Raw genomic sequence first — 14820 nt, 5'->3', positions numbered from 1 at the left:
GTGGTAAAAAGATCTGCAACCTGCTTTTACTATAGCTGATTGATGGCACCAGTGCTGAAAAATGGCTACAAAAGTTCCTAGTGCAGATGAATGTAAAGAAGGAAGTGCCCCATGAGGGTAAAATGATATGCTCGGACCACCATTCCCACCATCCCACCTAGTGAGTAAAATCAGAGCTTAATCACCTCTGGACTTGGCAGTTCATCACCCCAGCGGCACCTGTGGGCTTGCTGCATCAGTTATAAATGTAAAAAAAATTGCTTGAGCCCTGGCTCCTCTTTCATTATAAATTAAACACAGAGTAAAATGTGGGATAGTAAATAAGAATCAGGAGGGATTCTCACACTGAGAAAGAAGGACGATCAGCAAGTTATCTCAAGTGCCTATACACAAATGCAAGAAGCCCGGAAAACAAGCAGGGAGAACTGGAAGTCCTGGCACAGTTAAGGAATTATGATGTCATTGGAACAAAGAGACTTGGTGGGATAACTCATATGACTGGAGTACTGTCATGGATGGATATAAACTGTTCAGGGACAGGCAGGGCAGAAAAGGTGGGGGAGTTGCATTGTATGTAAGAGAGCAGTATGACTGCTCAGAGCTCCAGTATGAAATTGCAGAAAAATCTGAGAGTCTCTGGATTAAGTTTAGAAGTGTGAGCAACAAGGGTGATGTTGTATGACATTGTGATGTCGTATAGACCACCGGATCAGGGGGATGAGGTGGACGAGGCTTTCTTCTGGCAACTCATGGAAGTTAATAGATCGCAGGCCCTGGTTCTCATGGGAGACTTCAATCACCCTATCCGCTGGGAGAGCAATACAGCGGTGCACAGACAATCCAGGAAGTTTTTGGAAAATGTAGGGGACAATTTCCTGGTGCAAGTGCTGGAGGAACCAACTAGGGGCAGAGCTCTTCTTGACCTGTTGTTCACAAACTGGGAAGAATTAGTAGGGGAAGCAAAAGTGGATGGGAACCTGGGAGGCAGTGACCATGAGATGGTCGAGTTCAGGATCCTGACACAGGGAAGAAAGGAGAGCAGCAGAATACGGACCCTGGACTTCAGAAAAGCAGACTTTGACTCCCTCAGGGAACTGTTGGGCAGGATCCCCTGGGAGAATAACATGAGGGGGAAAGGAGTCCAGGAGAGCTGGCTGTATTTTAAAGAATCCTTATTGAGGTTACAGGGACAAACCATCCCGATGTGTAGAAAGAATAGTAAATATGGCAGGCGACCATCTTGGCTTAACAGTGAAATCCTTGCTGCTCTTAAATACAAAAAAGAAGCTTACAAGAAGTGGAAGATTGGACAAATGACCAGGGAAGAGTATAAAAATATTGCTCGGGCATGCAGGAGTGAAATCAGGAAGGCCAAATCACACCTGGAGTTGCAGCTAGCAAGAGATGTTAAGAGTAACAAGAAGGGTTTCTTCAGGTATGTTAGCAACAAGAAGAAAGTCAAGGAAAGTGTGGGCCCCTTACTGAATGAGGGAGGCAACCTAGTGACAGAGGATGTGGAAAAAGCTAATCTACTCAATGCTTTTTTTGCCTCTGTCTTCACAAATAGGGTCAGCTCCCAGACTATTGCACTGGGCAGCACAGCATGGGGAGGAGGTGACCAGCCCTCTGTGGAGAAAGAAGTGATTCGGACTATTTAGAAAAGCTGGACAAGCACAAGTCCATGGGGCCGGATGCACTGCATCTGAGAGTGCTGAAGGAGTTGGCGGATGTGACTGCAGAGCCATTGGCCATTATCTTTGAAAACTCATGGTGATCAGGAGAGGTACCGGACAACTGGAAAAAGGCTAATGTAGTGCCCATCTTTAAAAAGGGGAAGTAGGAGGATCTGGGGAACTACAGGCCATTCAGCCTCACCTCAGTCCCTGGAAAAATCATGGAACAGGTCCTCAAGGAATCAATTCTAAAGCACTTAGAGGAGAGGAAAGTGATCACGAACAGTCAGCATGGATTCACCAAGGGCAAGTCATGCCTGACTAATCTAATTGCCTTCTATGACGAGATAACTGGCTCTGTGGATGAGGGGAAAGCAGTGGACATGTTATTCCTTGATTTTAGCAAAGCTTTTGACATGGTCTCCCACAGTTTTCTTGCAGGCAAGTTAAAGAAATATGGGCTCGATGAATGGACTATAAGGTGGATAGAAAGCTGGCTAGATTGTCGGGCTCAACAGGTAGTGATCAATGCTCCATGTCTAGTTGGTAGCCGGTATCAAGTGGAGTGCCCCAAGGGTTGATCCTGGGGCCATTTGTGTTCAATATCTTCATTAATGATCTGGAGGCTGGTGTGGATTTCACCCTCAGCAAGTCTGCAGAGGACACTAAACTGGGAGGAGAGGTAGATACGCTGGAGGGTAGGGATAGGATACAGAGGGACCTAGACAAATTAGAGGGTTGGGCCAAAAGAAATCTGATGAGGTTCAACAAGGACAACTGCAGAGTCCTGCACTTAGGACGGAAGAATCCCATGCAGCGCTACAGCCTAGGGACCGAATGGCTAGGCAGCAGTTCTGCAGAAAAGGACTTAGGTGTTATAGTGCACGAGAAGTTGCCAAGAAGGCCAATGGCATTTTGGGATGTATAAGTAGGGGCATTGCCAGCAGATCGAGGGACGTGATCGTTCCCCTCTATTCGACATTGGTGAGGCCTCATCTGGACTACCGTGTCCAGTTTTGGGCCCCACACTACAAGAAGGATGTGAAAAAAATGGAAAACGTCCAATGGAGGGCAACAAAAATGATTAGGGGACTGGAACACATGACTTATCAGGAGAGGCTGAGGGAACTGGGATTGTTTAGTCTGAAGAAGAGAAGAATGAGAGGGGATTTGATAGCTGCTTTCAACTATCTGAAAGGGGGTTCCAAAGAGGATGGATCTAGACTGTTCTCAGTGTTAGCAGATGACAGAACAAGGAGTAATGGTCTCAAGTTGCAGTGGGGGAGGTTTAGGTTGGATATTAGGAAAAACTTTTTCACTAGGGGGGTGGTGAAGCACTGGAATATGTTACCCAGGGAGGTGGTGGAATCTCCTTCCTTAGAAGTTTTTAAGGTCAGGCTTGACAAAGCCCTGGCTGGGATGATTTAGTTGGGGATTGGTCCTGCTTTGAGCAGTGGGTTGGACTAGATGACCTCCTGAGGTCCCTTTCAACCCTGATATTCTATGACATACATAAGAAAAAGACAGCCGAATATAATAATCCCTATACAGTGCTTTTTCAGCCAGAGATCTCAAAGAGCTCTAAGTAGTCAGTCAGTAGCATCATCCCCACTTTACAGATAGACAAGCTGATACACAGAGAAGTTATGTGAGTTCGTGGCAGAGCTTGGAATCCAGGTCTCCTGATTCCCCAGTTCAGGACCCACTCTACTTCCAGACGCTTGTGAGCAATTCAGGAAGTTAGGAATTATACTACCAAAAATTACAAACAGGAATTCATGCAATATTAAAGTAACTACAGCAAGAAGGAAACAATTAAAGGATATAGAAATGAGCTTCATTCACGAAAAGAAGCAACTGATGTGTATTCTGACATTTGTTATAGAGTAAAATTGTTCATGTTAGTGCAACCTTAACATTCTACACACTCAGTCAGCCCATTCCCTTGAATAATACTGTAGCAAACAGATCTCTCCACGTCAGGATGCATGGACGTTAATAATAATCTTTTATCAAGCATAAAACTAAGAATCGTAGGAAATATAGCTGCAAACGCGCAATTACACTACTTTCAGAATATACCCTGAGGCAAAGAAAACAAATGGGTTGTTTTTCATTAACAGAGCTTGGCAAGCGCCTCCAAAGACAATGTTTTCTTTCCAGAAACAATCCCAACAGGCATTTAAGAGGCTCTTTGCTGAGGTAAACCTAATACATGCATACTCAGTAATATATTAATTTAAAACTTCCAAACATAAATAGTAATTACCATTGTATTTGCATTTCACATTAATATTGCTAATTTTTCTATGACAGCCTATATTTAACTAAAATATGACATTTAAGAAAACAATGTTTGTTTTCAAATAATGTCCTAAAGTAAGGCCCTGATCCTACAAATATTTATGCTTAATTTCACTTATGCAAGTAGTCCCATTAAAGTCTATGGGATTACTTGTGTGACTAAAGCTAAGCAACATGTGTTTTCAGGACAGGGCTTCAAAATGAGAAAAGTGACTTGATGGCAGAGTAACAAGCACCAGATTTAAGAATTACAGTGATTCTCCATACTTATATATATTTTAAATTGTGAAGGTTCTTGATCATAATTCCACAGCAAGTGTTTGGAAACTGGTTTACAGGGTATAAATTCCTCGTTCTTTCTACAGGTAAGTGGCCTTTCAAACTGAAAATTGCACACACTGTTAGAAAATTCAAAGGGAATAAAAACTAATTAGCACTTGTTCCGTTTAATTTCACAAAATATAACTGTAGCTTAAATTTGTCAGTATCAATTTGTGTTTTTTTAAAGGATCATTGTTTTTCTACACAAAAATTGGCACAGAGATTAATCTTGAGTAGACCTGGTGCAATGTGTAGATTTCAAACAACACAACAGGATTTAGGGTCATGTTTAGCATTATTCCAAAATTTATAAATCAAATTAATAGCTGACAGAAGCAGTCTTCATTGGATAAAGTTTCTGTCTTACATACACAGTCTCTCCATCAGCAGCTACACTTATCTGTCAGATTTAATTTTACAATGGAGAAAGTTTCATGTGTTGTTGCTGACAGAGAAGTTTTTATGCGCAGCTGCTGATGGATACATCTTCTCAGAGAAGTTGCATTTCTTTAGCAGATGGACAAAATTTGATCCGTTAGCAGCTTCTGCTACACACAGTCCTTTTCTGTGGTGATGACCATCAAGAACAGTGGGTCTTGAGGTTAATGCCCCATCGAGATGCACAGGGCAGTTCACTCATCTCGGAGCTACTGATTCAGGCTTTCTGCAGACTCAGGCAGATATTGGTACATTGGTTACACTCAGTTCATATTTTCAAGCCTATCTTCACAGCCATGAAGGCTAAAAACTTAAAAAAAAAAAAAACCCTTGGATTCTGATGTAATCACATGACTCCAGGAGCTGAGGACTTTATTTATATATATATATATATATATATATATATATATAGCCATTAGGGTCTATAGTACCTGTGCTTTAATTTGGCCATACAGTAAGCTTAACTGTCACAACACACACGCGAGTGCACACAACATTTTGTTGTGAAACAGTTATATACACATGTATTGTATGTATATTTGTAACATAATATAAAATTTAAATATATTAACATTACACATGCACATTAAAAATATATAAGCACACAGGAAAAAACTTAAATATTGGAAATATTCTTTGTATGAAAGATAAGTCCCCTATAGCCATAACATGAAGCCATCTATTGAAATTATGGTGGTATGAATCTATCATCCATTCACTCAGCTTTCCAAAAAAAGCTAGACTGTTACTATTCAGTAATATTCATGTACTTGAAATGAATAAATGAAATATGATGACCTACAGATTTAAATTAAAATCTATTCATTATCCACAATTGTAAAATTAGTTTAGTAACACAGATTGTTTAAATTAAGAAATCACAACTTTTTTTTTTTTTTTAAATAAAAACTTTGGTGTACCATGGAATGTGGTCATTGTAATAACTACCAAAAGGAAGAAATTGCTGATATTAAAAGACAACTAGCCTAATCTTCTATCCCAAATATTTAGTTATTTTCTTAAACATTTCCACTAACCCTTCATGTAGTTCTATGCTGAAAATCCCAGAACAGCGATCAGCATGATGTTCTCAGCATGGTAAAATGTCATGGCAAAAAACAAGGAGCCATATTTTCTCAACATGGGATGCCAGCACTACAAATTATAAGGATTCTCATTATGAGGGAAGAGCTATATATGCTGTACTGTAGAATATTCACTTTCATTTTTATGGCTGTAGTTTGTTTTACGAGACTTCATCTCACACACACACACGCACACACACACACAATCTAGTTCACACTTCTTTAAGTTACTGAGACCAAATCCAATTTTAATTTAGATTATAATCAAATCTATCACACAAGAGGAGTAAAATCCGAATAGCGTTGCCTATCTACCATCTTCCACCACATGGATCTTTTATGCATGGAAATAAGCATGTTGGCTGCCCAAGTTCTCTCTCAGCACGACATCTAAAATGTGTCCCATATATTGAGATCTGAACAATATTTGGCTAGTTATTTATAATACGTGCAGAGGAATCTCACTTCCTTAGACTACGTTAGAAGTGCAAATACTACAATACCAACAGAAAAAAATGTCACAGTATTCAACACAAATATATTTGTTTGCTTCAAAGCATAAAAAAAGACAGCTAGTAAACTACCTTCAGGGTAGTGTGGTCAGGCACAGGCTGCCCTAGTACTCTAGCAATCATGCTACCAAATAGGGGATCCAAATTTGAGACTTTGCCCCCAAATCTGGGATATGCCTGAGTTGCACTTGAGGCAGTTGAGTGAGGGGGTAACAGTGGCTTTATGCCCTGCTCGATCCTGGGACTAACTGGGGATCAACTTGATCCTGTGTGCAACTTGTAGCAGCCTCAAGGCTATTATATATGCCTAGCTGCCTATTGTTTTATCACATAGGGCTATCCTGACCATGATCCCAGTCTTCTGCACTGGGAGCTGAAAGAGGTGGGGTGGAGTCACTATGGTAGCTTTATGGTATCTGAGGACTGCTCCTAGAAAATGGATTCCTCCTCTGGCTAATTAAGATAGCATTATGATGCTTTAATCAGGCTCAGGAATGGGCCCTTGATTTATTTTTGCTGTTCGTTGGTCAGTGTAGGTTAGCAAATCAGATTTTTTTGAGCCGTTGCACCATCAGACCTAGAGTTGCCAATTTTGGTTGGATGTATTCCAGGAGGCTTCATCACGTGACATAATTTTACTTAAAGATTAATCTTTAATTCCTGGAGACTCCAGGACAATCCTGGAGGATTGGCACCCACAAATCCCTATAGGCTCTTCGGGGTTGTGAGGTAACTCTCCATAAAAGTTCTAACCTCAAGACTCTCCCCCCTCTGAGGCCTATAGTGCAGCTGCAAGGACCGACTAGTGAAATGTGGACCAACTGGTTATTCTGCGTGTGACACAGACACACATTCACACAAATGATTGAGGATCTGACCTGAAATTGTTTTAGAGCTAAGTTGTCTCAGTCAATATCATATTGTCACAAGTCATTCATTCTTGACTTTCCTGTTTGTTGCAGCTCTCCTATCACTTCCCCAAATCCCCCCGGATGGAAATACTTCCATCTTCTCCCCATCCCTATTTATTTGGTGCAAATGGGATCAGGCAGTTACATGCCTTCTTTGCTGTGTAATGACTACTGGGCAAGAGGCTACTCTAATTTTAACTGAACAGTTGACATTTTTTTAAAAAAAATTCTATTTCTTTAGTGAATCCTCAAATTCACTAAAGCGATCAGTGATTTTTGCGCTGGCACAGAAGAGATCATGAACATAGGCATTGAGAATGGAGTCCAGCCCTATGTTCCAAGTGTGGCAGATTCAGAGGTTCTACTGCACTCCTGAAATTTCACCACAGAATTTGTAACAAAGTAAAGGAGAAGGGAAAAAAAGAGCTTGAGCATCCAAAATCACCTTGTGGGTACTTAGATGCAGACGTTCTTTTTAACATGAGAAGATATTTTTTAAGAACTGTTTTTAAAAACAAGTGCAAAAAGAAAAATGGTGGCCATAAAATTTGTGGGATTGTGGAGGACAAAGTAAAACCTACAGTTTGTCCTGTTTGTCTACTATTCTTTTTGGCCCTGATTCAGCACCTGGGGCACATCACTATTTAAGACAATGCTTGAGTATGTGCTTAAACTTTAAACAAGTGCTTAAATGCCATCCTGAATAGGGATGTTTTGTTGATATGGGGCCATATGCTGGCCAATATGCATTTATCAAAAGGAAATGCCAGGATATTTAATAAACTGCACACCATGACTACTGCTTGGCAATCCGTGACAAACCCCCTAGATATGAATACGCAAATAAAAAGGTGTACTGCTTTTCTCTCATTTATTACCAAATCACTCTCCTGGTTGAACAATGGATACATAAAAGAATACACTTGTATGGTCCTTACCTTTAACATAGTGAATTCATATGGCTGATAACCTTTGAAACTTTCATGGATAGCTGCCATGGTGTGTGAGGTTTTTTCCCAGAAATGAAGCAGCGTTGTCTATAAAGAAAGTAATATTTCAATACAATATTAGTCTAATAATCAGTATTTAGTGCAAACTTTCATTCCCCCAAGCGATTTAGATATTCTTATACTTATCAGCATATTGTCACATTACCGCTATATGAAAAACGTGGTTTTACAGCTTACAGGGAATCTTTCCTTTGAGGTCAAAGTGTTCTTTGAATACCTGATATGTTGTTAAAACATGAGACAGGAGGTTACATCTACTCGCTCCAAGAAGATCCACTTTCTGACACACATCAGTCTTCAATTTGTCAAAATTTAGTTTTGCATGACGTACTTGTGCTTGAACCTTCAAATACAAAGAGTCACGTATCACAAACAGGAGATGAGGGAGGTTGGAGCAGCTGGCTTTTAATGATTTAAACTTTTTCTGCCTCCATCTACCCAGCCTCGTAGCTTATATAAAAAAAAAACAAAAAACCCTGAAAACAGTGCAGCAGACTTATATAATCTTTTCAGAAAATTAGGTAAACATAACAGGACTAGTTAAAAACCTATATAAGGCCCTCATCATGCTATCGAATGTTGCACAAAACTCCCAGTGAAATGAGAATTAAGTAGATTGATTCATGATAGCATATGGTCTTATTTTTCTCCTGTCCTTTTTAGTTACTATTCATTCACTGAAGATGTTATGTTTTAATATTGACACAGACTACATAAAAATGTTAAATATTTATTATTTGTGTGTTCAATATACAGTGTCCTTATTTTTACAACAATTTGTAGAAATACAATTCAAAAGCTTTAACGATGATCAACTTATATGGAACTGAATGCACCCTATTATGCATGATAACCAGAATATTTATTGTGTGTCTAGCAGTTAAATATATATGTAGTTATATGTGTATGCATCTCTTTCAGACACAGTCAAAAATGTGCTGTAATATGCATAAAGCTCTTTATGATCAATGTGAATGAAACTATATACAGTCATCTGGCTACTGTTGGTCACATCTGACTATGGTAGAAGTTACAATTTAACAGTTTAATTCTAATTAAAAAGTTCTCTATTCAAAGCTTTCTTTATAATAGGTAGGTAGGTTCTTTTTATACTTTTAATAAACACGTCAGAACCTTCTGATCCTAGGTAAACAGGCATATAGAATTTCACAGGACTGTGTTTTCTGCTCACATTAACCTTTGCTTACCCATTCTCCAGAATTAGCACACAATTTTGTCTATTAAACAAGTAATTTTTTGTTTTGAAGGCCAGTAAAATACTGGTTCTCTTAGCAGTAGCAGCAGCTAACAGAGTAAAAGGCTGATGCGGATGTTTTGTGAATAGGGTTGGGGCACAACCAGAATTTTCCCTGCGGAGGGGAGCCCAGAGTTTTCCCTCCTCTGCCCTGCACCCAGCCCCAAGCTCTCCCTCCCACATACTCTTCCTCCCCTCCCCCACTACCTCTACACCCAGACCCATTATCTCCATCCTGCAGCCAGCTCTACAGTTTCTTCCCGCTGCCCCACACAAGCCCTGAGTTCTTCCTCCGACATTGTCCTGCACCCAGCAACAAACTATCCCTGCCCACACCCTGCTCTTTCCCCTACATTGCCCTGCACACAACTCCAAACTCTCCCTGCCTCATACCCAGCCCTGAGCTCTCACGCAGAGAGGTGATCAGGCTGAAGAGCACCATACCCAGCAGGGGCCAGGTAGTTCTAGGAGTCCCAGATCCCCAGATCCCACTCTCCTGCATCTCTGATCCCCCAGGAAGCGCTAAAAGCCTGGCTCAAACCTTGTACCCTCCTGGAGACTGGGGGTTCCCGGTGCCCAGGGGCTGGGCAGTGGCTGGTGCCCATGGCTGCCGGAAGAACTGCGCCTCTGACCAGGGAGTTTCATTTTCATGACAGTTCTGCAAGACTGCCTTAGTATTACATCGATGGAAATCTTTGTATGTAATTCCTTGGATTATTTTTAAGAAAATGGAGAAATATCGCACACACGTACCTCTCTGTTGATTTCCCTGTATACCACCATAGTTACAAATCAAAAGTTTACCCAACAAAAGAACTCCACAGTGAAATGGCAAGCAAAAAAAAAAAAATGAAATAAATTAATTAAAAAACAAAATCACACCCACATAATGAACATTGATATTATGTATTAACTTATTCCATATTACCACAAATAGTATTGCAGCCCTGTATTTGGAGGAAACTTCATACCACTCGTTCCAACGTATATTATTTTATTCCGAATTAGTCTCGAAACTGATGAACAGTGAAGATAAGCTACTTCAAAAGACCAGTTTTAAGGCTCGGCTACTGAAGCCTGTGTGTGCAAAAATTTCTTTTAAAAAATCTTAAATATAACACAAATACATTTTCCCCTACCATCACATAACTTAATACAAATGCGTACATTTTGTTCGAAATTCACTCTCCCACTTCCCCTCCCCCACCACAGAGAGAGAGAGAGTGAGTGCGTGCGCGAGCGCGCAACTGAGAACAAGCACTTAAAAATGCAACTTTAAAAGAAGAATTTTGGAAAAAGTCGTTAAGTTTGTGAAAGAAGGAAGTCTAAACAGATTATCTATAGCTTTTGCTACCAAGAAATGCTATACGAAGGTACTTGAATGGGAAAGGTGCTGGGGTTCTGGGAAATATACTGGAGACTTAGGACCAAATTCTGGTTTCAGTTACGCTCTTGTATATCCAGAACAGCTCCATTGATGTCAATGGGGTTACACGAGTATGGAGTTACTCTAGATTTACACTGGTGCAACTGAGATCAGAATCTGGTCTCTAGTCCATATGCTGTGACGCAGTGTTTTGCAAGAAAACAATGAATGCCACTATTACCTTGCATAGTGATATCCCAAGTGTGCAAAGAATGTTCATTTCTTAATATTCTGTCACACACAAGGCAGTCCACAGGAATAATTCCTGCTGACAGCATGCATAATTAATAATTTCCAAAATTGTAAATCTGCACAAGGGTTTTATATAACAGACTGGAATTAGGACGTATGTGAGGTTTCCAATTTATTAAAAATAATACTTTCCAACTGGTTAGAAAATTACCACAGAAAAATGTGCTTTTTTCCTTTTAGTGGTATATGTATGTTCTCTGTAACCTGGGAGCCTGTCTCAGGATACATCCTCTAAAGATTCTATGTAACATAGTACATCTCAAACTATATACCTATATCCTAACTGAATCTATGATTATAAATCTTTTAGCTTCCAAAAGAGAAAACAGAGATGACTAATACTTGATCCACTTGACCCAATGTGTAATTCAAGACCATATGTTTTGTGTGTCAATACTGATTATTAAAATACTTAATGTACTGCTGTGTTACCAAATGCCATACACTTTTCCTGCCAAACAAGGAAGACAAGACACCACCGAGAATTATTAAATAGTTGATTTCATCTAGTATTTTGAGTTACCGGAGGTTTGGTCAGTAATAGGACTTCTTTTTCTGCAACAGCAGTATAGGATATTCAGGAGAGAATGCAGACTAGTACAACAGCTTGAGTCTTTGCCTATTTTTGGATGTCTATACATGCATTTACAATCCAAATTACATTAAACATCTTTTAAGAATATTTGTGGCTTTAGGAATTAATATTAAAAGTAACAATAATAATAATCTACTTCAGCGGTTCTCAAACTGTGGATTGGGACCCCAAAGTGGGTCGCGACCCTGTTTCAATGGGGTCACCATGGCTGGCATTAGACTTGCTGGGGCCCGGGGCCAAAGCCTGAGCCCCACCATCTGAAGCTGAAGCCTGAGCCCCACTGCGTGGGACTGAAGCCCAAGGGCATCAGCCCTGGGCGGTGGGGCTTGGACTTCGGCTTCAGCCCTGGGCTGCGGAGCTCAGGCCCCCCACGCAGGGCAGCAGAACTTGGGCTTCGGTTTTGGGCCGCCCCGCGCCCGGGGCAGTGGTGCTCAGATGGGTTCAGGCTTTGGCCACTCCTCCTGGGGTCATGTAGTAATTTTTGTTGTCAGAAGGGGGTCTCAGTGCAATGAAGTTTGACAACCCTGATCTACTTAATACCTCATAATTTATTAGGCACTGATAGAACCGTGCGTTCTCTTCTCAAATAAAGGGCTCATGTAATACACACTAATCGTCTCCCTCTCCTGTGATTACTCTATACACCATGTCTTTGATGACAGCAGCTCATCATGACCCTGAACCAGCAAACTCTTACACATATGTTTAACATTGGTCACATCTTGAAAGTTCAGCACATGAATGTATTGAAGATTGTGGTCATGATGAGATTTTTAAGATTTCTGACAGGGGTCAAAGGATTCTATTGACTACGTAAGTGAATTACACTAATCCAAATACGCCTTGAACATTTCCCAGTGAAAGAGGCAGCTACCTAGCATGCGGTGCTCAGTAGTTGCTTAGTTTCATAGCATAGATTAGAACTGGTTGCTATACAAGCAAATCCTGCAATGTCACCACCACCACCACCTGTAAGGCTTCTGATTGCCTTGTCTTTTAGTTACTAATGTGCCAAGCATTGAACAAAAAATCATTTTCTAGTCCCAACATTCAGATATATTACTGCAGTGAATGTACGTATTACTTCTAACAGTCTTGCACTTAAACCTAGAAAATACAGATTTGGAATGCACTACTTTATACTGATATGATCATCGGTCTTAAATATTAGATTTTTTTATTTGAATTTGAACTAACACATTTCCCTACTCAATCAATCCAAGTTATTGTGGGAGGTGGTAGCATTTTAATTTGTATTAAAGCAGCGATAAAACTAAAACTACCAGATAAAGCAAGGGTGTCAGACACACAATAAATTATAGAAAACTGAGAAACAACGTCACACAATCCATAACGGAATGAGCAAAATGTAAAGAAGGGCTATTTAATTTTAATCATTAGAGCAGCAACAGCACTTCAGTTTGATTTACTCGAGAACCAGATGAGACCTTGGAAATTGGAACAATCACATTTACCTGTCAGACAACCAGGTCTGAAATCTTAACTGCTCGTGAACCAATGATTGGGAAAAGTTTCTCTCCTTGCTGGCCTGAGTGCTGTATTTCTCTTAACATAATTGAAATCAAGAATTTTTTGAATTGATGGCCTACTGTGTTCATAAATTAAATTCCTAATCTTTTGATATATACCTAACTATGCTTATACCGTATACTGTGACTGAGTAGTTTTAAAGAAAACAAACCTGTAAAAACTTATGCTATCATTTTAATCCCCCTACTCCCCAACAACTATATGTTCTGAACTCTGTCATTTGCACTGGCTCCAATTTTAGATGTTACCACTATCTCATTGTATTTCAGCTGGTATGAGGTTAAATTCAGTCTTGTAGTTCGTTTCCTTCGCACAAATGACATTATTTATTCAAGTAAAAGATTTTCCATCCACCTTTATTATCAAAATGAGAGGCATAAATGAAACTTAATTCTAATTCATGTGTAAAAACAATAGCCTGTGACAGTAATTCACATTTTTAATTTTAATATGTGACTATTCCCATTGAATTTCAAAAGTAATACTTGGTATTACTACTATTTAACATTTATATTATGGTAGTTACTGAAGGCCTCAACCAGGTTGGGTCCCTATGTCCTAGGCACTAAACATTACTAAATTACAGTTTTGCCCCAAGGATTAGTAATTTAAGTTCATGCGTAAACATTTGAAGGATTGGGCCTACATCAAACTGAAACACCCTAGACATAACCCCCTTAATTACCTGTCTAATATAAATGCCGAGGAACTTCAAACCACGGCAGTGTTACTGTGTATGCAAAATGGTAGCTAGTAGTTTTTTAGTAAGGTATAATATATCTTAATAAAGAATTTACTATTGTAAAACTCACCCCAACTTCAATGCAGGCACAACTCGGGCCCTAAATCTACTTAACACTCCAGTTTTTTTGCATATTGTGTGCACTAGTTTTCATGGGAAAGGTCATAACATCTTCTTCCCCCATCTGAATGGTAATAGAGAAGCCAAAAACATAAGAAAGTGTGTGTGTGTGCACCATGCCAGGAAGGGATGTGTGGATTAAATTTCATGTGGACATTACGTTCTGACATGAGAATGAATAGTCCTGAACTAGCACATAAAAGATAGGATAATACAGTTTCTGAGGACCATAATATTACCAGCAACAAAAGAAAGCTTCTTGTTTTTGTTCCATCAATCTCTCTCTCTTCTACAGTACATAAGGTGCTAGAGAACAAGAGGGTTTCAAATTATTTTTTCACTTGAAAACTGATCATACGTTACTAGAGCTTTACAGACAGAAGTAAAAGCCATGTTGTCCTTTGGCACTACATAAATGATAAATTAAAATTAAAATGAAGAGCCCTGACTTGTTAGGAAGCAACATATAAAGGAACTTGATCTCTTTTTAAGGGTACATATCTCAGAATCTAAAACATGTATTTTTATAATTATAGTGTAATTTACCAAAATGGAACAGAACAACTTGAAATGCTTTTAAGGGTGGGTGAAAGAGCTCTGTACTTGAAATCCATTAGTCAGTAGG

The 14820-nt window shown here is 39.6% G+C and overlaps 1 protein-coding gene across 2 annotated transcripts in view; it reads right to left on the bottom strand.

The window, feature by feature from the left end:
- The window catches only part of ICA1 (islet cell autoantigen 1), an 87993-nt gene that overhangs the window by 23478 nt on the left and 49695 nt on the right, over window positions 1-14820 (bottom strand). For both annotated transcript variants that reach the window (XM_074945854.1, XM_074945855.1), the window contains exons 7-8: window positions 8472-8597; window positions 8183-8281 (exon numbers count right to left, since the gene is read on the bottom strand). In XM_074945854.1, the coding sequence (XP_074801955.1) occupies window positions 8183-8281; window positions 8472-8597 (225 nt within the window). The remainder of the gene's footprint in view (window positions 1-8182; window positions 8282-8471; window positions 8598-14820) is intronic.

This window comes from Natator depressus, chromosome 2, assembly GCF_965152275.1.
Source record: "Natator depressus isolate rNatDep1 chromosome 2, rNatDep2.hap1, whole genome shotgun sequence".
Classification (NCBI taxonomy): Eukaryota; Metazoa; Chordata; order Testudines; family Cheloniidae; genus Natator; species Natator depressus.
Note: the sequence above shows the minus strand (reverse complement) of the source record. Positions and strands in the feature narration are given on the sequence as shown.